Here is an 18,862-nt window from a genome sequence, read left to right as displayed (position 1 = left end):
ATAATTAGATCAACGAATGATATCTCCTCGTCAGCGAATCATAACATGATCAACGAATTACTTCCAAGGGTAGTGAATTACCTCATTGAGTAGCGAATTCCACATTCAACACTGTGAATCCATTCACAACATATTGAAGACATATTCTAGCATGTGCGAATCAATTTGAGGATTGGTTGATGTACTATTACAACTCGGATTCATGAACAACAGTTCATATTGCTTCAAGAGTTGAAGCAAACTTGTAAAGTCATACTTATTCTGATCTAATATAATATGAGATTGTTTGCTGGTTTTTTCACCTTCAGGAGGAAGGTTTTCCTAGGGTATTCTTGTGTTCTTTGTGTTCATTCTATTCATTTGTTTAATTGATATCTTTCTAATCTAAAACTAACATTTATAACAAAAAGGCTTAGACTATTTTGATTTAAAATTTAAAATATTTAACAAAAAAAATTCTAATTAACTCAATTTGAAAAGTTAAACATTTAAGTATTAAAATCCCTTTCCATACAAAATATTATCTGACATTCAAAATACACATTTGACCCTATTTATTAATTAATTGAAATTCAAAGTATAACATAATTTTAAATTTTGATTTTGATTTAAAATTTGAAATATTTAACAAAAAAAATTCTAATTAACTCAATTTCAAAAGTTAAACATTTAAAATCCCTTTCCATACAAAATATTATCTGACATTCAAAATACACATTTGACCCTATTTATTAATTAATTTAAATTCAAAGTATAACATAATTTTAAATTTCAAGTCAAAGATACAATATAAACACTACCCCATGCCACCTCATCAAATCTCAAAATCACATAGAAAATATATCTCATCAAATTTAAAACTAACACCATCTCTTTTTATACCTTTTAAAAAATAATTTTTATAACTATCTAATTTATGAGTCCTAACTCTCATAAATTAATCTAGATTAATTTATACTTTCATTAAAATATGTAAAATGTTCTAATTTCAAATTGAACTATTGATATCAACAATTTTTCTAATTGACTAGATTCTCAAACTTAAATATTAAATGTTAAAATCTCTTTTAATGTCAATTATTGTCAATCTAACACTCAAAATACATATTTGACCTTATTTATTAATTAGTTAATTAAATTTTAACATGACATTTTTTTATGGAGGTCATTCACAAATGTTTTTTCTATCCAATAAAAAAGCACAAGAACCTCTTTGACTTAGAACCAAGGACTTAAAGATATCCATTCCCCTAAATTCACAATTTTAATTTTCAAGTCAAATACATATTTAATTCTATTTATTAATCAATTGATATCCAAAATATAACACAATTTTAAATTTTTGAATCAAATACATATTTAATTTTATTTATTAATTAATTGAAATCCAAAATATAACATAAATTTAAATTTTCTCAAATGTAGAATGCCCCATGCCACCTCATCAAATCTAGAATGCCCCATGCCACCTCATCAAATCTAAAGATTGTAAGAGTCAAATCAACTATTGGCAATGACCTCACGTAATATTACTTACTTCACGAGTACTTCTAAAAATCGTCAAAACGAAAACGACCGTTGGGCCACCCATGTGCAATAAACTTTGAAATCTGAACTAACCTCCAAAACCCTAAGGTGCCAAAGTGGACCAACATGGGAGATGTGACGACATTATACTGTCTTCCATATGTTTTTTATCATTATTTCCTAAAGAATATTCAAAGCACACGACATTTTTGTCATTTTTTTAATTTGTCCAACTCTAGACCAATCCCTAATTTAACAAAGAAAATTTTGCAATCGGGTCTTTCGGCCGGCAAAAGTTGACAAGGCCTCTCCTTAGCACACGAGTCAAACGTTTTTTAATTCACTGGTTTGTGTATAAAAGGAAAAATTCTAATGCTCAACCAATTCAATTGGGAATCCTCATCTGCCAATCAAAGGAAAAGCAATGACCACCTCCAAGGTACAGATCAAGAGAGGAGGAGAATACAATGGACCCATTCTTATCAAGAAAGTTAGAGTAAATGAAATACCACTAAGTTCTCGTGGAGATAGAGATGAGATCGGGCATGAAAGGAAGCAAGTTGGGGGAGAAAAGCATTACAGAGGTGTGAGAAAAAGGCCATGGGGGAAATATGCTGCTGAGATTAGAGACTCAAACAGAAAAGGGATTAGAATATGGCTTGGGACATTCAATAATGCAGAGGAAGCAGCCATGGCTTATGACAGAGCTGCCATCAGCATTAGAGGCCCAAGAGCTATCATCAACTTTCCTATAATAAACTCTCATTTCATGAGTCCACAAGCATTCAAGGAGGAGAAAGAGAGTCTTCACAGTGGAGATCATATTATAAAAGAAGAAAAAGAAGAAGAAACAACAGGTGAGGGCAGTCAAAGATCTGTGATAGAGTTGGAAGATATGGGTGTGGACTATTTGGAAGACCTTCTTCTCACTAGTGAAATAATAACTGCTTCGTGGTGCTCTGCTTCATTACAGGACAGGCAAATTTCTTAGTCCCACGGTGTGTTTTATAATCACTGTTGATTCTGAACCAAACTTGCTAATTTTATATAAAACTTCAAAACTATATTATACCCAATATTTTCCTAATCATTGGGCATTCTGTGAGACATTTAGTTTAGTTTAACTGGCTTTTTCCAGGTTCATAGTTGATCTGCTTGTTTGTTATTTACACTTGTTTAAACTGTCTTGTCTCTTTATTATCTAATTTTCACGATGGATTGTGCAGTATGATCTGAAATGTCAATTTTTGTAAATAACTTAATACAGTTTTATCTTAAAAACTATTTAAAATCATTATGAACTAGAGAAACATCATTATTCTAAATAGTGAAATTAGTTATTCAACTCTGAAATGTCAATTTTTGTAAATAACTTAATACAGTTTTATCTTAAAAACTATTTAAAATCATTATGAACTATAGAAACATCATTATTCTAAATAGTGAAATTAGTTATTCAACTCTTTGTTTATCTGCGTCAATCTAGTTTCACTTTCATTCAAAAGTCTCCCAAATGTGAGTTGTTGTTTTAGCCCTTCAATTCCTTTGATCAGTGATATAGTTCAGTTGAAAACATCAATTTTAAATTATTTGATGTAAATTATTATCTTCTTTGGCTCATGTTATTTTGATGATAGATCATGGAATATGATCTGAAATATTGATGGAAAAATGTTTGCACAATCATGTCCAGAAGCTTTCCAGATAACTGTGTGAGAAATTTGATTTAGTTTATTAGAATTAGCTATTGAACTCTTTGTTTCTGTGCATCAATCTAGTTTCATTGTCATTTGAAAGTCTTCCAAACATGAGCTCAGTTTTTTAAGGCCTTTAATTCCTTTGACCACTGATATAATTCACTTGGGAACATCAATTCTAAATAATTTGTAGTAAACTATTCTCTTTTTTGGCTCGCTCCATTTTCATGATGGATCATGAAATATGATTTGAAATGTTGATGGAAAATAATTTACACAATCATATCCAAAAGATTTCAAGAAATTTCTATGAGAAGTTTGGTTTAGTTTAATAGAATTAGCTATTCAACTCTTTGTTTCTGTGTGTCAACTTAGTTTCACTTTTATTTTTTTTAAAGACTTCAATTCCTTTGATACTGATATAATTCACTTGAAAACATCAATTCTAAATAATTTGTGAGTCATTTTGATGATGGTTGAGGCCCAAGAGCTATCCTCAACCTTCCTATAATAAACTGTCATTTCATGAGTTCACAAGCATTCGAGGAGGAAAGTCTTGGAAGTGGAGATCATATTGCAAAAGAAGAAGACAGAAGAACATGTGAGGCAGTGAGAGATCTGTGATGGAGTTGGAGGATATGGGTGTGGATTATTTGGAAGAGCTTCTTCTCACTAGTGAAATAATAACTGCTTCGTGGTGCTCTTCTTTACAGGACACGCTAATTTCTTAGTCCCACAGTGAGTTTTACATTCGTTGTTGATTCTGAACCAAACTTTCCAATTTTATACAAAACTTCAAAACTATATAATACACAATATTTTCCTAATCTAAATTGTCATTGGGCTTTCTCTGAGATATTTGCTTTAGTATACTTGGCTTTTTATCGTTGGTCTGCTTGTTTGGTAATTATACTTGTTGAAGTCTAGTGTCTTTCTAATATTATAATTTAATTTTGATAAAGGATTGTGTTGTATGATCTGAAATGTCTTACTGAATAATGCAATTAGTTATTCAACTCTTTGTTTATCTGCATCAATCTAATTTCACTGTCATTCAGAAGTCTTCCAAATGTAAGCTGTTGTTTTAGCCTTTCAATTCCTTTGATCACTAATTGTTGGAAGTGGAGACACTCTGAGAGGGGGGGGGGGGTGAATCAGAGTGTAACAATTTTAACAAGAACTCCTTCTCAACTTGGCAATTTTGTTTCACAATAAGCACAGATGAATGAAAGTTGAAAAGACTGAACAAATGAGACTTCACACCTTGATATAACACTTTTAACGAAGCAAGAATTACACAATAAGACCAACTGAAAAACTTGATTCATGCTTTTCAGAAAATAAAATGTTATTGAGTCTTTTACAAAAACATGAAACATCTAAACGAGTATTGCAAAGATTGCATCACATAAATTCAACAAAACTGAGTATGAAATAAAAAGAGCTAAAGACATGAAGTATCAGAGCATAAACCAGTAAGACAAACTGAGACAAGACAAGGCACATAACACCATGATTTTCATGAGTGGAAAACCCTCCTGGGGTAGAAAAACCACTCGGTAAGATTCCTTATATTATTTCATAGAGCACCAACTCAGTTTACAAAATTTAGAAGCCACAAAGCCTCAAGGAGCACCAACCCCTCTTTCTTATCCAATAGAAACATTCCAACTCAAGCTACAGTCATTCGTAATTTTATGATTGCTTTTAGTTCTGCAGTCACAAAACCATCAGTGATTGGAGCGAGTATATTTTACCAATCTGTATAAATGATTCTCTCTAAATGATTTTTGCAACAATATTCTTCATGTCTTTGTAACACAGATAGAGAATAATAACATTCTTTTAAAGAAATTAAACACTATCAAAGAGAAAACTCAATCTCTGAATCAACAAAATAATTTCAACCACTATAGCCTCATGTACTCTGCAACAAAACAGAGTAATACTCTAGAACCCTCGTCTATCCAAAATCTCTGATAATCTTTTGTTATACACAGAGCACTTTGTTTTCCCCTTATTCACACTCCTCACATTTTTTTTTAACATGTTCTATTCTATTTTTAAACTATTCTCTTCACAAAATAAAACGTCTTCAAGAATAACCCTCATATAGGGTTACCAAACCCTTACGGGAATTTGCAAACTGAAAAAAAATAACCGACTAACTGTGCAACGAAAAGTGACGCTGAGAGATAATGTCATTGACTCTGTATTGATCTAAATAAACTGAAGATGCTTGAATTTCCCAACTTTGAAAACCAAAAAATAAGGCTAAATCTGTTTCATTATTTCCATTTTTCATGACTGAAACCCCAGATTCGAAATACCTGAATCTTTTTAAACAGTTGAACAAGAATATTACCTGTAATACGCAACCTCATTGATAACTGAAAAGAAACTAACCAGAAATCCATTTAGCTCACTGTTAAGTCCACCCTTGCATCATTCTTCCCAACCAAACAAACTAACTCGAGCTTCTTTGCTACAGCAGCTGCATCTCTCATGGCGTCTAGGGTTAGAGACGGACTTCAAAAAAAACTTGTTCAAAACAAATGAAACAAAGCGATGCTTCCAAAAACTTTTAATATGTCGGTCACATAAAGTATTCCAAGAATATGCTGCTAGTCCGTAGAAATATTAAACACAATATTAACCAAAGATACCGTTCATTAAATGCCAAGTCAGCTTTATACAATGTATCCGTGTCACCAGCCTGGCCCGAGAGAAAGACTTTTATAACAGAATATAACCACATGCTTAATGAACACAATTCCTCCCTTTTTATTTTCTTGTCATCGAGGACAAAAATATCAAAGAGCAACACTAATATGGTTCATTTGAAAATGTTAATTTTAATTATTTGATGTAAATTATTATCTTCTTTGGCTCATGTCATTTTGATTATAGATCATGGAATATGATCTGAAATGTTGATGGGAAAATGTTTGTGCAATCATATCTAGAAGCTTTCAAATATTTTCTGTGAGAAATTTGGTTTAGTTCAATTGAATTAGCTATTCAACTCTATGTTTCTGTGTGTCAATCTAGTTTCACTGTCATTCATTCAGAAGTCTTCCAAATGTGATCTACTTTTTAGGCCTTCAATTCCTTTGAGCACTGATATAATTTATTTGTAAATATCAAATCTAAATAATTTGTAGTAAATTATTCTTTTTTTTGACTCATTTTATTCTGATATGGATCATAGAATATGATCTGAAATGGTGATAGAAAAATGTTTACACAACCATATCCAAAAGCTTTCAACAAATTTCTATGAAAAGTTCAGTTTAGTTTAATAGAATTAGCTACTCAACTCTTTGTTTCTGTGTGTTAATTTAGTTTCATTATCATCTGAAAGTCTTCCAAACATGAGTTGTTTTTTAAAGCCTTCAATGCCTTCACTTGAAAATATCAATTCTAAATAATTTGTAGTAATTTTATTTTTTTATCACTTCATTCTGATGATGGGTCATAGAATATTTTCTCAAATGTTGATGAAAAACTGTTTACACAATCATATCCAAAAAAATTCAAGAAATTTATATGCTGCGTAAATCTAGTTTACTGTCATCCAAAATATTTCAAATGTGAGCTGTTTTTTAAGACCTTTAATTATGAAAATTGAAATGATCTCTGACTAAAAATTTTTGTCAAATTTTTTGGATTTTAACATTGTAAAAACGAATTATAAAAATTGAAATGATAAAAATCACATAAAAATCAATCGTATTTTGCAAAATCTGATACAAAGCAGACCCTTCCCTTCGTACCTAATGTTAGGTAAAAGCAATCCATCGTCACCTTTGTTTACTGATGGATGATCGCCTTTTAATTTTATGAAACTGGAGTTTATAAATACATTTTTAAAAAGACGAGTTTGAAAGAATCGCTAAAGTGGGAACCGTATGCCATTATCATAAGCCTAACATGAATGCCCTGAGAACAAATTTATTGACATTGTCATATTGAGTGCCCAAAAAACTTATGTAGCATATTGTGTGGATTTAAAGTGCCAACAAGAGAATATTGGTGAAGGATGGATAATAAATTCAGTCTGAAAGTTGGAGTTCGAAAACATTTCTCATTCTTAATTGTATTTCAATAATTCTTTTATTACATTCGAATTTTGATTGTATTTGTATTCTGTTTTTAGTTTTGATTGTATTTCATGTGAGAAAAATAACAAGTGCAGAAAATTTGCAAAGAAGAACAATAGCACATAACACACAAATTTACGTGGAAAAATTTGGTAAAAATATACCAATAAAAAACCACGGGAAATTTTTTTCTTTCGTATTGATTCTCAGGAATTGTAGATTTACAACAATTTCAAAGCCTTTTAGGCCTTTGTCTCTTAAAGGAGGAAGTCTGCTACTCTATATATATACAAATTTGACAAACTTAACACAATAATTAAGTTCTCAAATTTGCCACCTCTAACTCTTCGAATGCCACCACTATAGTCATATTATTGAATAAGCCTATATGTGGCACTCAATCGTCTACAAGGCTGATACATATAGAGTCCAACATTATTATACTATGAATCACTTAATAATTTACTAAGTCAATACAACCGAGTTGTAAAGTCCTAGTTGGAGACAACTTACTAAATATAGTAAGTATGACTCACACAATTACATGTATGACACATACGGGACCAGAGTCCTAATTGATGACAATTGTATGACACATATGGAAGACGAGTCCTAATTGACTTCACATTCCAACATTCTCCCACTTGAAGCCAAATTTTAAACTCTTGAATAATTCCTCTACTGAAAGACCATTGCCAATGCTACCTATCATCACATAATCTGTAGACCAAGAGAAGTTTTGCACCAAATGAACTTCTCTCTACTAATAGGTTTCGTCATAATATCTGCAGGGTTTATACTAGTGTGAATCTTGGCTAAAGAGATTTGTCCTCCTTCCACCACTTCACAAACAAAGTGATATTAAATATCAATATGCTTTGTTTTGGAATGGTAAGCTGAGTTTCATGCTAAGTGTAAAGCACTTTGACTGTCACAATGCGGTACCATGTTATCTTGCTTTACTTGCCATTCACCCAAAAGTCTATGAAGCCAAATCACCTCTTTGCCAGCCTGTGTTGCTGCCATATATTTTGCCACAGTAGTAGACAATGCCATCACTGCCTGCAACTTCAACACCCAACTAACAACACCTCCAACTAAAGAGAAAACATAACCTGTTGTACACTTTCTCTTATCTCTATCTCCACCAAAATCTGCATCCACATACCCATTAACTTGAAGACTACTCCCACTGTAATAGATAGCAGCATTTGAAGTGCCTCTCAAATATCTGAGAATCCACTTCACAGTTGTCCAATGATCAATACCAAGATTCGCCATGTACCTACTGACAACTCCCACTGCTTGTGCAATGTCTGGTCTGGTGCACACCATGGCGAACATAAGACTTCCTATTGCTGATGAGTACAATACATGAGACATCTGTTTCTTCTCTGCTTTTGTGCTAGGGCACTATTCAGAAGACAATTTAATATGAACAGGAAATGGAGTACTAACTGGTTGTGCTTTCTGCATATTGAAGCACTACAGAACCTTCTCCACATAATTTTTCTGTGACAACCATAATTTTCCATTGTTTCTGTCTCTATGTATCCTCATTCCAAGAATCTAATTTGCACTGCCTAAGTCCTTCATCTCAAACTCCCTAGCAAGATGATTTTTCAAATGGATGATTTTATACATGTTGGGACCTACTACCAACATATCATCAACATACAGTAGTAGAATAATAAAACTACTATCATCATACCTTTGATAATAGGCACAATTATCAGCCTCACATCTACTAAAACCCAAATTCAACATGAAGGAATCAAACCACTTCTATCAACATATTGGCACCTATTTCAAATCATATAGCGATTTTCTCAGCCTACAAACAAGATTCTCATTGCCTATTTCCTCAAAACCTTATGGTTGTTGCATATAAATCTTCTAAGAGAGATCACCATGCAGGAGAGAGATCACCATGCAAGAAGGTTGTTTTTATATCTAACTATTCTAACTCCAAATCAAGACTAGCAACAAGAGCTAAAACAACTCTAACAATACTTAACTGTACAACAAGTGAAAAAATTTCATCAAAATCAATGCCAGATTTCTATGCATACCCCTTGGCCAGATTTCTATGCATACCCCTTGGCCACCAGCCAATCTTTATATCTCTCCAAATTATCATTTAAATCTCTCTTCAACTTGAAGACCCACTTGTTCCCAATAGTTTTTCTCCCTTTAGGCAATGGGACAAGCTCCCATGTTTTGTTCTTATGCAGAGCTTCTATCTCCTCTTCCATAGCAACTCTCCATTTGTTGGCACATTCAGCTTCACAAGCCTCCTGATATGAACTAGGTTCACCAACATCAGTAAGTAATGCATAAGAAAAATTACAAGTAAGAGAATACCTTATAGGTGGTTTGATTACTCTACTGGATCTTCTTAAAATAGGTGATAATTCACCCTGTGGCTCAACTGGTTGTTGTTCTTCTGGTTGATCTTCATCTAGTTATTCTGCATCTGGTTGTTCTTCATCAACCACATCTAGATGATCATCATGTTTTTCAACCTCTACTAGAATAGCTTCCATACCTTGTTGTTCTTTACTTTTTTGTATTGAATTTTTATTAAAATACACATCTCGACTAACAATAATCTTGTGGGCAGTAGTATCCCACAATTTGTACCCCTTTGTACCTTCTACATAGCCAAGAAAAATACATTTTGTGGACTTCTTGTCCAGCTTATTTCTATTCTCTTTAGGAATATGTAGATAAGCATTGCAACCCAAAATACAGAGGAATGAGTAATCAATTGGTTTACCTTTACATATTTCTTTTGGAATTCTATTATCAAGAGAAGTAGTGGGAGATCTATTGATCAGGAAACAAGCTATATTTAAGCCTCACTCGAAAATTTCTGCTCCAAACCTACAATACTCAACATGCATTTGGATCGCTCCATGATTGTATGGTTCATGCGTTCAGCAACACCATTTCGTTGTGGTGTCCTAGCAACCGTCAACTGCCTTGCAATTCCATGCTCATTGCAAAATTGATTAAATTTTGTTGAACAAACTCACCTCCATTATCAGGTCTAAAACATTTTATTGTCTTACCTTTCTGATTCTCTACCAGAGCTCCAAACCTCTTAAAACAAGAAAACACTTCAGATTTCTTCTTGAGAAGATAAATCCACACCTTACAGGAATGATCATCTATAAATGAAGCAAAATATGATGAACCTCCAATAGTTTAGGAGCTTCCCAAGTATATGAATGAATTAAATTTAATACATCTTTGTTTTTGGTAGTACTTCTAGAAAAATTAAGTCTATTTTGTTTTCCAAACAAACAATATTCACAAAATCTTTAATCTTTATATTTTGCACTTGGGAGAATATTTCTATCTAGCAGTACCTTGAGACCTTGTTCACTCATATAGCCTAGCCTTTGATGCCAGGTTGATAATGAGTCCATCTCTACATTAGATACCACATCAGCCTCTCCAATGTTAGTTTGTCCAACTAACCTATAGAGATTGCCAACCTTCTCTCCCTTTAGCACAACCAAAACTCCCTTTGTTACCTTGAAACAACTATTTTCACAACTGAATTTATAACCTTGTTCATCAAACACTCTAAGTGAAAGTAAATTTTTCTTTAAACTAGGTACATGCCTAACATGCTAAATACTTCTAACTACTCCAAAAATCTTGATTCTTACCTCCCCTTCACCAACAACTTCCCATGGGTTGTCATTTCCCATGTAGACCATACCACCATCACAAGACTGATAAGAAGTAAACCAGTCTCTATGTGGTTTCATATGAAAGGAAGCACCAGAATCAAGAATCCAAACATGAAGTAAAGAACTTCTCAAATTAGTAGTTAATACCTCTCCATCTTCCAATGGTGTCTGAACTTCAGAAGTGTTTGCCTCAGATGCAGGTGTACTAGGATTCTCCTTGGTTTCTTTTGGTAGCCTACAATCCTTCTTGACATGTCCATTCTTGCCACATTTCTAGCATTTCACCCTTTTTCACCCCTTTGATTTGGACTTGGTTTGTCCACGCCCAGTATTTGGTCTTTCCTGAGTTCTGCCTCTTGCAACAAGGGATTCATTAGAAGAAGATCCTTGAGATGTCTTCCATCTTGAATCTTCAGAGATTAAAGCAACCACCACATCCTCAAAGACCAGCTTCCCACTTGGTGCAAAATTATTAAGAGCCATTACCAACTGATTCCAACTATCTGGAAAGGAGCAAAGTAATATTGTTGTGTTATCATCTTCATCGATTTTCACACCCACTGAAGCCAATTTTCTTGTCAGTGTGTTGAAATTTTTTAGATGATCTATGATAAATGAATTTTCACGCATCCTCAAATTATACAACTGTCTCCTTAGAAGAATTTTGTTTGCTAATGACTTTGTCTCATACAACTTTGCAAGCTTATTCCATAAGTCATGAGCATATTTCTCCTCTACAACATTGAACACTGTTGAATCTGCTAGAGATAACTAGATTGTTTCTCTAGCCACGCTATCCATGGTATTCCAATCTCTTGTGCTCATATTTGTAAGTTTTGATGATACTCTTTTAAGAGCTCTATCACATCCATCCTTTACCAACAATGCTTGAATCTTAAGCTTCCATAGAGAAAAATTCGAACCATCAAATTTATGTACCTCAAATATGGTAACACTATTTCCATCCATTTCTCACTTCTAAAAACAAACAACTTCTACACAAATAACCTAATCTTTGATACCGATTGTGAGAAAAATAACAAATGCAAGAAATTTGCAAAGAAGAACAATAGCACATAACACACAAATTTACGTGGAAAAATTTGGTAAAAATATACCAATAAAAAACCACGGGAAATTTTTTTCTTTCGTATTGATTCTCAGGAATTGTAGATTTACAACAATTTCAAAGCCTTTTAGGCCTTTGTCTCTTAAAGGAGGAAGTCTGCTACTCTATATATATACAAATTTGACAAACTTAACACAATAATTAAGTTCTCAAATTTGCCACCTCTAACTCTTCGAATGCCACCACTATAGTCATATTATTGAATAAGCCTATATGTGGCACTCAATCATCTACAAGGTTGACATAAATAGAGTCCAACATGATTATACTATGAATCACTTAATAATTTACTAAGTGAATACAACCAAGTTGTAGAGTCCTAGTTAGAGACAACTTACTAAATATAGTAAGTACAACTCACACAATTACATGTATGACACATACGAGACCAGAGTCCTAATTGATGACAATTTGTATGACACATATGGAAGACGGGTCCTAATTGACTTCACATTCCAACATTTCATTTATGGTTCTGGAATTCACATTGTTAAGTAGATTGTTCAACACGTCAAATTAGTATTTTGATTTGAGCACTTAAACTAGCAAAATTAAGCTTCTAATTCTCTATATAAAACTAAACATGTCAATTCATAAATAAAGACCCAATTGCCTCATCTATCACTGGTGCTCTGCAAACCTGTTTGAGGTAGACAAAGATTGTCTTGAGCTTTCTGAGGTCCACCAAGGCCAATAGGGCAGAGTTGTTTTCTTTCCTTTGTGTGTTGTTTACTGTTTGTTCTTTGCACCAATTTTTTTGGTTTCGTTTCTTGTCATTTACAGTGGAAGGAAAAAGAGGGGACAATATTGGATGTGAGTTGTGTCGAACAATACCAGTAGCACTACAAGCAGCCAAGAGGCCGAGAACAAGTCTTAGAAAACACCAGCTTCTACTTTACTTTTCTAGATGTTATCCAAAACACTAACAATCTACAATTGGTTAGGCAAGGATTAATGGAGTACTACTTGTTTGATGTATGTTGTCAAGAAAATAAGATTTGTGCCAAGCTTGAGGAAGGCTATGATGGAGATAATGAATGTAAGGTAGAAAGCCTACACAAGTGCCCTCATCTCATTGTAGAGTTCATCTCTAAGATTCTCTTTGTCCTTGAAAGGGTATGTTGTTGAAATCATTTGTTGTTGTGTCAAAAGATTGAACTCTCAATGTTCGATACAAATTTTAAATTTAATCCGACCCATGAGAAGTGGTTAAGCCATGTTATGAGAAACTCGTGTTGGTATTCCAATTACAATGAGAGATTGTTGGCATTTCAATAAGGATATTGAGAAGGTTGTTGATGACTATGGATATAACTGATTAAGGATGATTACTGTCTTAATATTATTATTTTGTCATTGATGTCAAGAAATTGATTTTCTAATTCAGTATGATGTTGCCATATCTTAAGAAGTATGATTTGATGAGTATAAAGATGTCGGTAAAAGACACAAAAAGAATATGATGAATAAGGGGATAAGTTATTCAATGGGCAACTATTACCAAGTTAGACAATGATGAGATCATGATGTTTAGATTGTTTTGATATCCTACATGTGCTATTGTTTGAAAGGTTAATACTATACTATTACCGAGCAAAGAACCTAGTCGGTAAACCCTAAGGAACCTAGTCGGTAAACCCTAAGGTTATCGCTATCAGTTAATGAAGGCAGAATGTCTACCGAGTGAAGTTTAGTATTTACCGAGTTACAACCGAGCTATAACAGAATGCATTAAATGTTTACATGTGATATTTAATGAAGGAAGCTGATTAGCTGGAGTGGATTAAATGATTGGTAAGCCATGTATGAAGATTGTTAAAGAATCTATGGTAAAGAAAGATTGGTAGGAAGATCTACAGCTCAGATTGAACCGCAATACCCTAACACAAGTTCCAAGGTGAAAATGCAAGTTCCAAGGCGGGGTGAAACATTTTCAGATCGAAGGATACATTGAACCTAGACAAGATTAAAGATCTGATGGCTATGATTGATCATGGGAAATGTGATCAAGGAGATTAAGTGGTTGGAAGATTGTTTATAAATAGGAAACTGTTGATAAGCAATGTATGCGGGCAAGTGTATGCACAGGGATGCTACATAGTGATTACCGAGCACAGAAGCTTGAAGACCTGTTTTGATAACAGAGTATAGAGCCCAGCAAAGGGACAAGATAAGTCCTATAAATTGATTGTATTGAGCAAATAAGAATCTGCTTCAACATTTTTAGATGTGAAGTTGCAGACATATTTTTATTACTGTTATTTTGAGAAGTAGCAGAAAATCTCTTAACCGAGTGGACTTAACAGTCTTATTTGTAAAATCCTCTAGCAAGGTGACATTCTTATTGAGTGTTTGAAATCCTTTAACAAGGTCACTTCTAACAAGGTGAAGATCCTAACAGATCTGAGGGAAATCCCTTAACCGGGTCACATCCAGCAATTTGTTTGTAATCTTTAACAGGATTTGCTTTTAACCGAGCATACTCTAAAAGAGTATATTTCTGAGTGGGTTTGAAATCCCACAGTGGTTTTTCTCTATTTGGGTTTCCACGTTAAATCTGGTGTTATATGTTTGTGATCTTATCTATTTATGGGTCTGCATGCATTACTTTTTTCTGATAAGGTTACCGAGGTTGAATTTGTTGTTTTTATTGAAGATAAAGTTTGAATGATTCACCCCCCCCCCTCTCATATTGTTAGCTTGGCATCTGTACTAATCATATTTAGTATCAGAACTATCAACTCGAACCATCAACACTCGATACAAATGCCAGATTTAACCAGACCCACAAGAAGCAGTTAAGACATGTCACAAGGCCCCAAGGAGGTGCTGACCACCAAGTCAACATATGTATGTCCAAATAAATAATAAATTTCTTTTTAAGGAATACATTTTTTTGTTTTTTATTTCTAGTGGCATCATTTTTACACCCAAGTTGCTTCTCTCAAATGCTCAACTCTCCAAAGGGCTTAACTATGCCACATGGAAAATGAAGATGTGCATGATCCTCCACATTAAAGAGCTATGGAGAATCATTATTGGTGCAATACAAAGTCAAATTAACATAGATGAGTGAAAGAAGTTTGACAAGATTGATACGAAATTCCTGATATTGATCACACTTAGTATCTCCAATGAAGTTCAACCACATGTATGGGATGTGACAACATCAAAGGAGGCTTGGGATACTCTATCAACCATATACGAGACAAAAAATCATAAAAACATCCTCCATCCTTATTCTAAGATTCATTAACTTAATATGAAAGCAAAATCAAAGCATAGTTAGGGCATGAAAGGCTAGAACACAAAAGTGAGGCCTACGTGAGAAAAGAATTGTATAGGGATACAATTTACAATGCTATAGGAAGCATGGTTGAGTCAAAATCCTTCATTGAGACATCTTAGATTTTTTGGTTGTGAGGCATAAGCACATGTACCAAAAGAGAAGTGAACAAAGTTGGAGAACAAGGCTATGAAATGTATCTTCATTGGAAAAAGTTATGGTGTGAAAGGATACAATCTTTGGGACCCTATTGCATACAAGGTAATACATAGTAGAAGTGTTATTTTTAGGGAAAATAAGACTCCTATTACATTATAGTCGGCACAGACTAAACATGAAGATGTGATTCAATTTCTTTATATGCTTGAAAGAGTTGAATCAATGCCCCTAGATAGGAAACAAGTTTAGGAGAGCTCATCTAGCTTTGAATCTTCAAATCAGGAGGAAGAACCTCCAACTAAATGTTTTTGAAGGTTTACAAGATATAAACAACCATCTGAAAGGTATTCACCTGATGATTGGAGTTGTATTTTTTGTTTAAATACTAATGTGGATAAACCTATATATGTAGAAGAGGCATTGATGGATGAGTTTGATTTGGACATTTTGGATTGTGATGGAGGAGTAACATTATGATAAGTAAGTGGAGCTTGAGAATAGGAAGGCGAGAACATTATGATATTTGGGTAAGAGATGGTTGGGAAACAAATGAAAGGCTAACAGAAGGAGGTATGTAGAAGTATTGATTCACAGTGTGAGATTTTGCCAAGATCTAGGGCTCAATGAAAAATACAATGGAGAGACAAAATATTGATAGAAATAAACTATAATCTATCAAGATGAAAATACTGATCAATTGGATCATCAATCGTTACATACAATGAATATGAACCTGCTTATATAAGCAAGGCTATATAGATATGTGAGTACACAAACATGACATGTGGCTCAATAAGAAACACAGGTACATAGGAAATAGGTGTGGGTAGGTAGGAGAAACAATATAATATTCCACATGAGGTGGATCACCCATTGAATGTGGAATGTAACAACAAGATAAGTCCACAAAATGTGGAAATTCTCCTACACACACTATCCCAATGTGGCACAAACACCCAAGTGTCTCATACCCAAACTACTATGAAATGCATTTCCTAAGTAAACTTAAGTAAGGTGTAATAATATCCATGATGAATAATTATTTACATCAACACCCCCCCTTAAGTGCAACTCAGGGGAATGTACTTAAGTCTACAATGAAACTAAGAAATGCAAGATGGGTCCCAACTACTGGGCCATGTTAGGTACCCATGTACAAATGCAAATGTATGCAAACCAGTGCAATGAAATCTCTCACAAAGCAGGGAAAGAGAGAAAAACCCAATGGGAAAAAACTCTCCCCTAAAAGAGAGATGAAAACTAGATACAAAGAACTCTCATAGAAGTATGTGAAGGACAAAACCCCATGTGAAGAAAAAGTCCCCCCCATATGAGAGAAGAAGAAGATAGACTAGGAAGTCCCCCCTCAATGTGGAATCTGCACCAATCACAGAAGCTCGATGATGAATGAAGAAATTGCTCCACGAACATCGAACCACGTTCCTCCCCTTAGGAAGAAACAAAACCAAAGGTGTATCCATGAAGTCTCCCCAACCATGAAGAGAAGATGTAGGGAAAATACTCATGATGAATGGAATCTCTGAAAACTGCTCAAGTGTCCTCATGTTGATGTTGAAAGTTAACCCCTCCAAAGGTGGTAAACTGCGCTACACTGCTGAAAAAGGCACTCCAAGATCTAGTGGAGAAAAATGTAGAACAATATCCAAAGACTCACATATCTCCTCAAAAGATAAAGAGACCTCCTCCACCTGCTGGACAAAAGTATCCACAATCATGTCAACCTCTAATGATTGATCGTGTAGACAATGCACAAGAGGGTCAGAGTGATCCCTTGCAACAATTGAAGAAGGATCATCTTCATCAAAGAGAAGATGAATGTCATCAATGATGTCTCCCAAATCTGCAATGTAGGACTCCACAAACAAACCTGCAATGTCTGTCAAGTAGGCATCCCATGAAATTGAAGTTGGAAGACATGAAATATCCTGCTGCACTGAATCACAAGAAGCCAAAACTGTTGCACTAGCTACATCATTAGGTGCAATAGGTGGTGTGATATCAAGAGAAGGAGATGAAATGCAAGGCTCAAGAACGGGGTCACAAGTGAGAATCCCCAAGTTCAAATGTCCAAAGTTCTCCTAAAAATTTGAATCATCAACATAGGAAGAATCAACCTCATCAATAGGACCTAAATGTCAAAAAGAGTACAACCGAGATGAATGATCAACCACCCCAGTCACAATGATGGCTCCACTCTCCAAGTCTCTAATGATAACCGAATCAGGTGTGAACTCCACAGTTTTCCTAGTTGCCCCATGTGTGATTTGATAGATGGAAAGAAGATTGTTTGTCAAGTGGGGTATACACAACATCATTGAAGGAGTTATCCCCAATGGCAATAGATCCTTTCCCAATCACATCCATGTATGTATGATTGCCCATCAAAATCTGCGGTATGTGGCAAGGCTCATATGTAGAAAACATAGACTGTGAAGATGCCATATGATGAGAAGCCCCTGAATCTAGAAGCCATCTCCCTGAATCATGACTTGTAGTAGCACAAAGAGCTTGTCCCTTTCCTTTATCTATCCCAAAAGAGTGATCCTTTCCTTTATCCTTGGAAGAAGAAGCCGATGTACACATTCTAGAAGGTAGGTTGATTCTATTCTTCTCAAGAAGATTCTTTAATTCATCAATATCCTTCTTATACCAATGATGTTCATCATGTCCTGACTTCTTGCAATATCCACAAAAAATGTTGTCCTTATATGATTTCCTTTTAGGTGAGAATGGTGAATCACCTTGTTGTGGAGAGGAAGATTGTGCTCCATCTTGTTGCGGTTTTGACTTAGGTTGCTTTTGATTCTTTCCTTTTCCTTGATTTCTTTGATTCCCTTTATTAGCCAACAAAGCTTGTGACTTTGAATATTTGAGAATCCCCATCATGGTCAACTTAGATTGCTCAAGTATCAACATCTCCGTGAATGAATCAAATGAGGGAGAAGTGTGAGGAACCTTGAGCTAACCTATGGGTGTGAAAGCTAGATACAAAGGTTGCATACTCTGAAGGAAGCTTGTCCAACAAGTTATAAACCAATTGAGCATCCTTTTTGTCAATTCCACAATCATTTAGCTTTGCTCTTAGCTCAGTTGCTTTTGTGACATAATCTTAGATTGTATCAAAATCCTTGGGATCCAAAGTTGTGAGTTCACTATCAAGCTTGTAGTCCTTAATCTCATCAACTTGACCATACAATTTCTTAAAAATATCCCAAGCCTCTTTAATTGTTGTACAC

General features: G+C 34.3%; 1 protein-coding gene across 1 annotated transcript; it reads left to right on the top strand.

Annotated features, from left to right (window-relative positions):
* Nucleotides 1-1,951: 1,951 nt before the first annotated feature.
* On the top strand, nucleotides 1,952-2,518 carry LOC131857949 (ethylene-responsive transcription factor ERF095-like). The gene has a single exon (XM_059210743.1). It carries the CDS (start codon nucleotides 1,952-1,954, stop codon nucleotides 2,516-2,518), a length of 567 nt encoding a protein of 188 aa, XP_059066726.1.
* Nucleotides 2,519-18,862: the final 16,344 nt, after the last annotated feature.

This window comes from Cryptomeria japonica, chromosome 8 (genome assembly GCF_030272615.1).
Source record: "Cryptomeria japonica chromosome 8, Sugi_1.0, whole genome shotgun sequence".
In the NCBI taxonomy this organism is placed as follows: Eukaryota; Viridiplantae; Streptophyta; class Pinopsida; order Cupressales; family Cupressaceae; genus Cryptomeria; species Cryptomeria japonica.
This window is presented reverse-complemented; position numbering and strand designations above follow the sequence as displayed.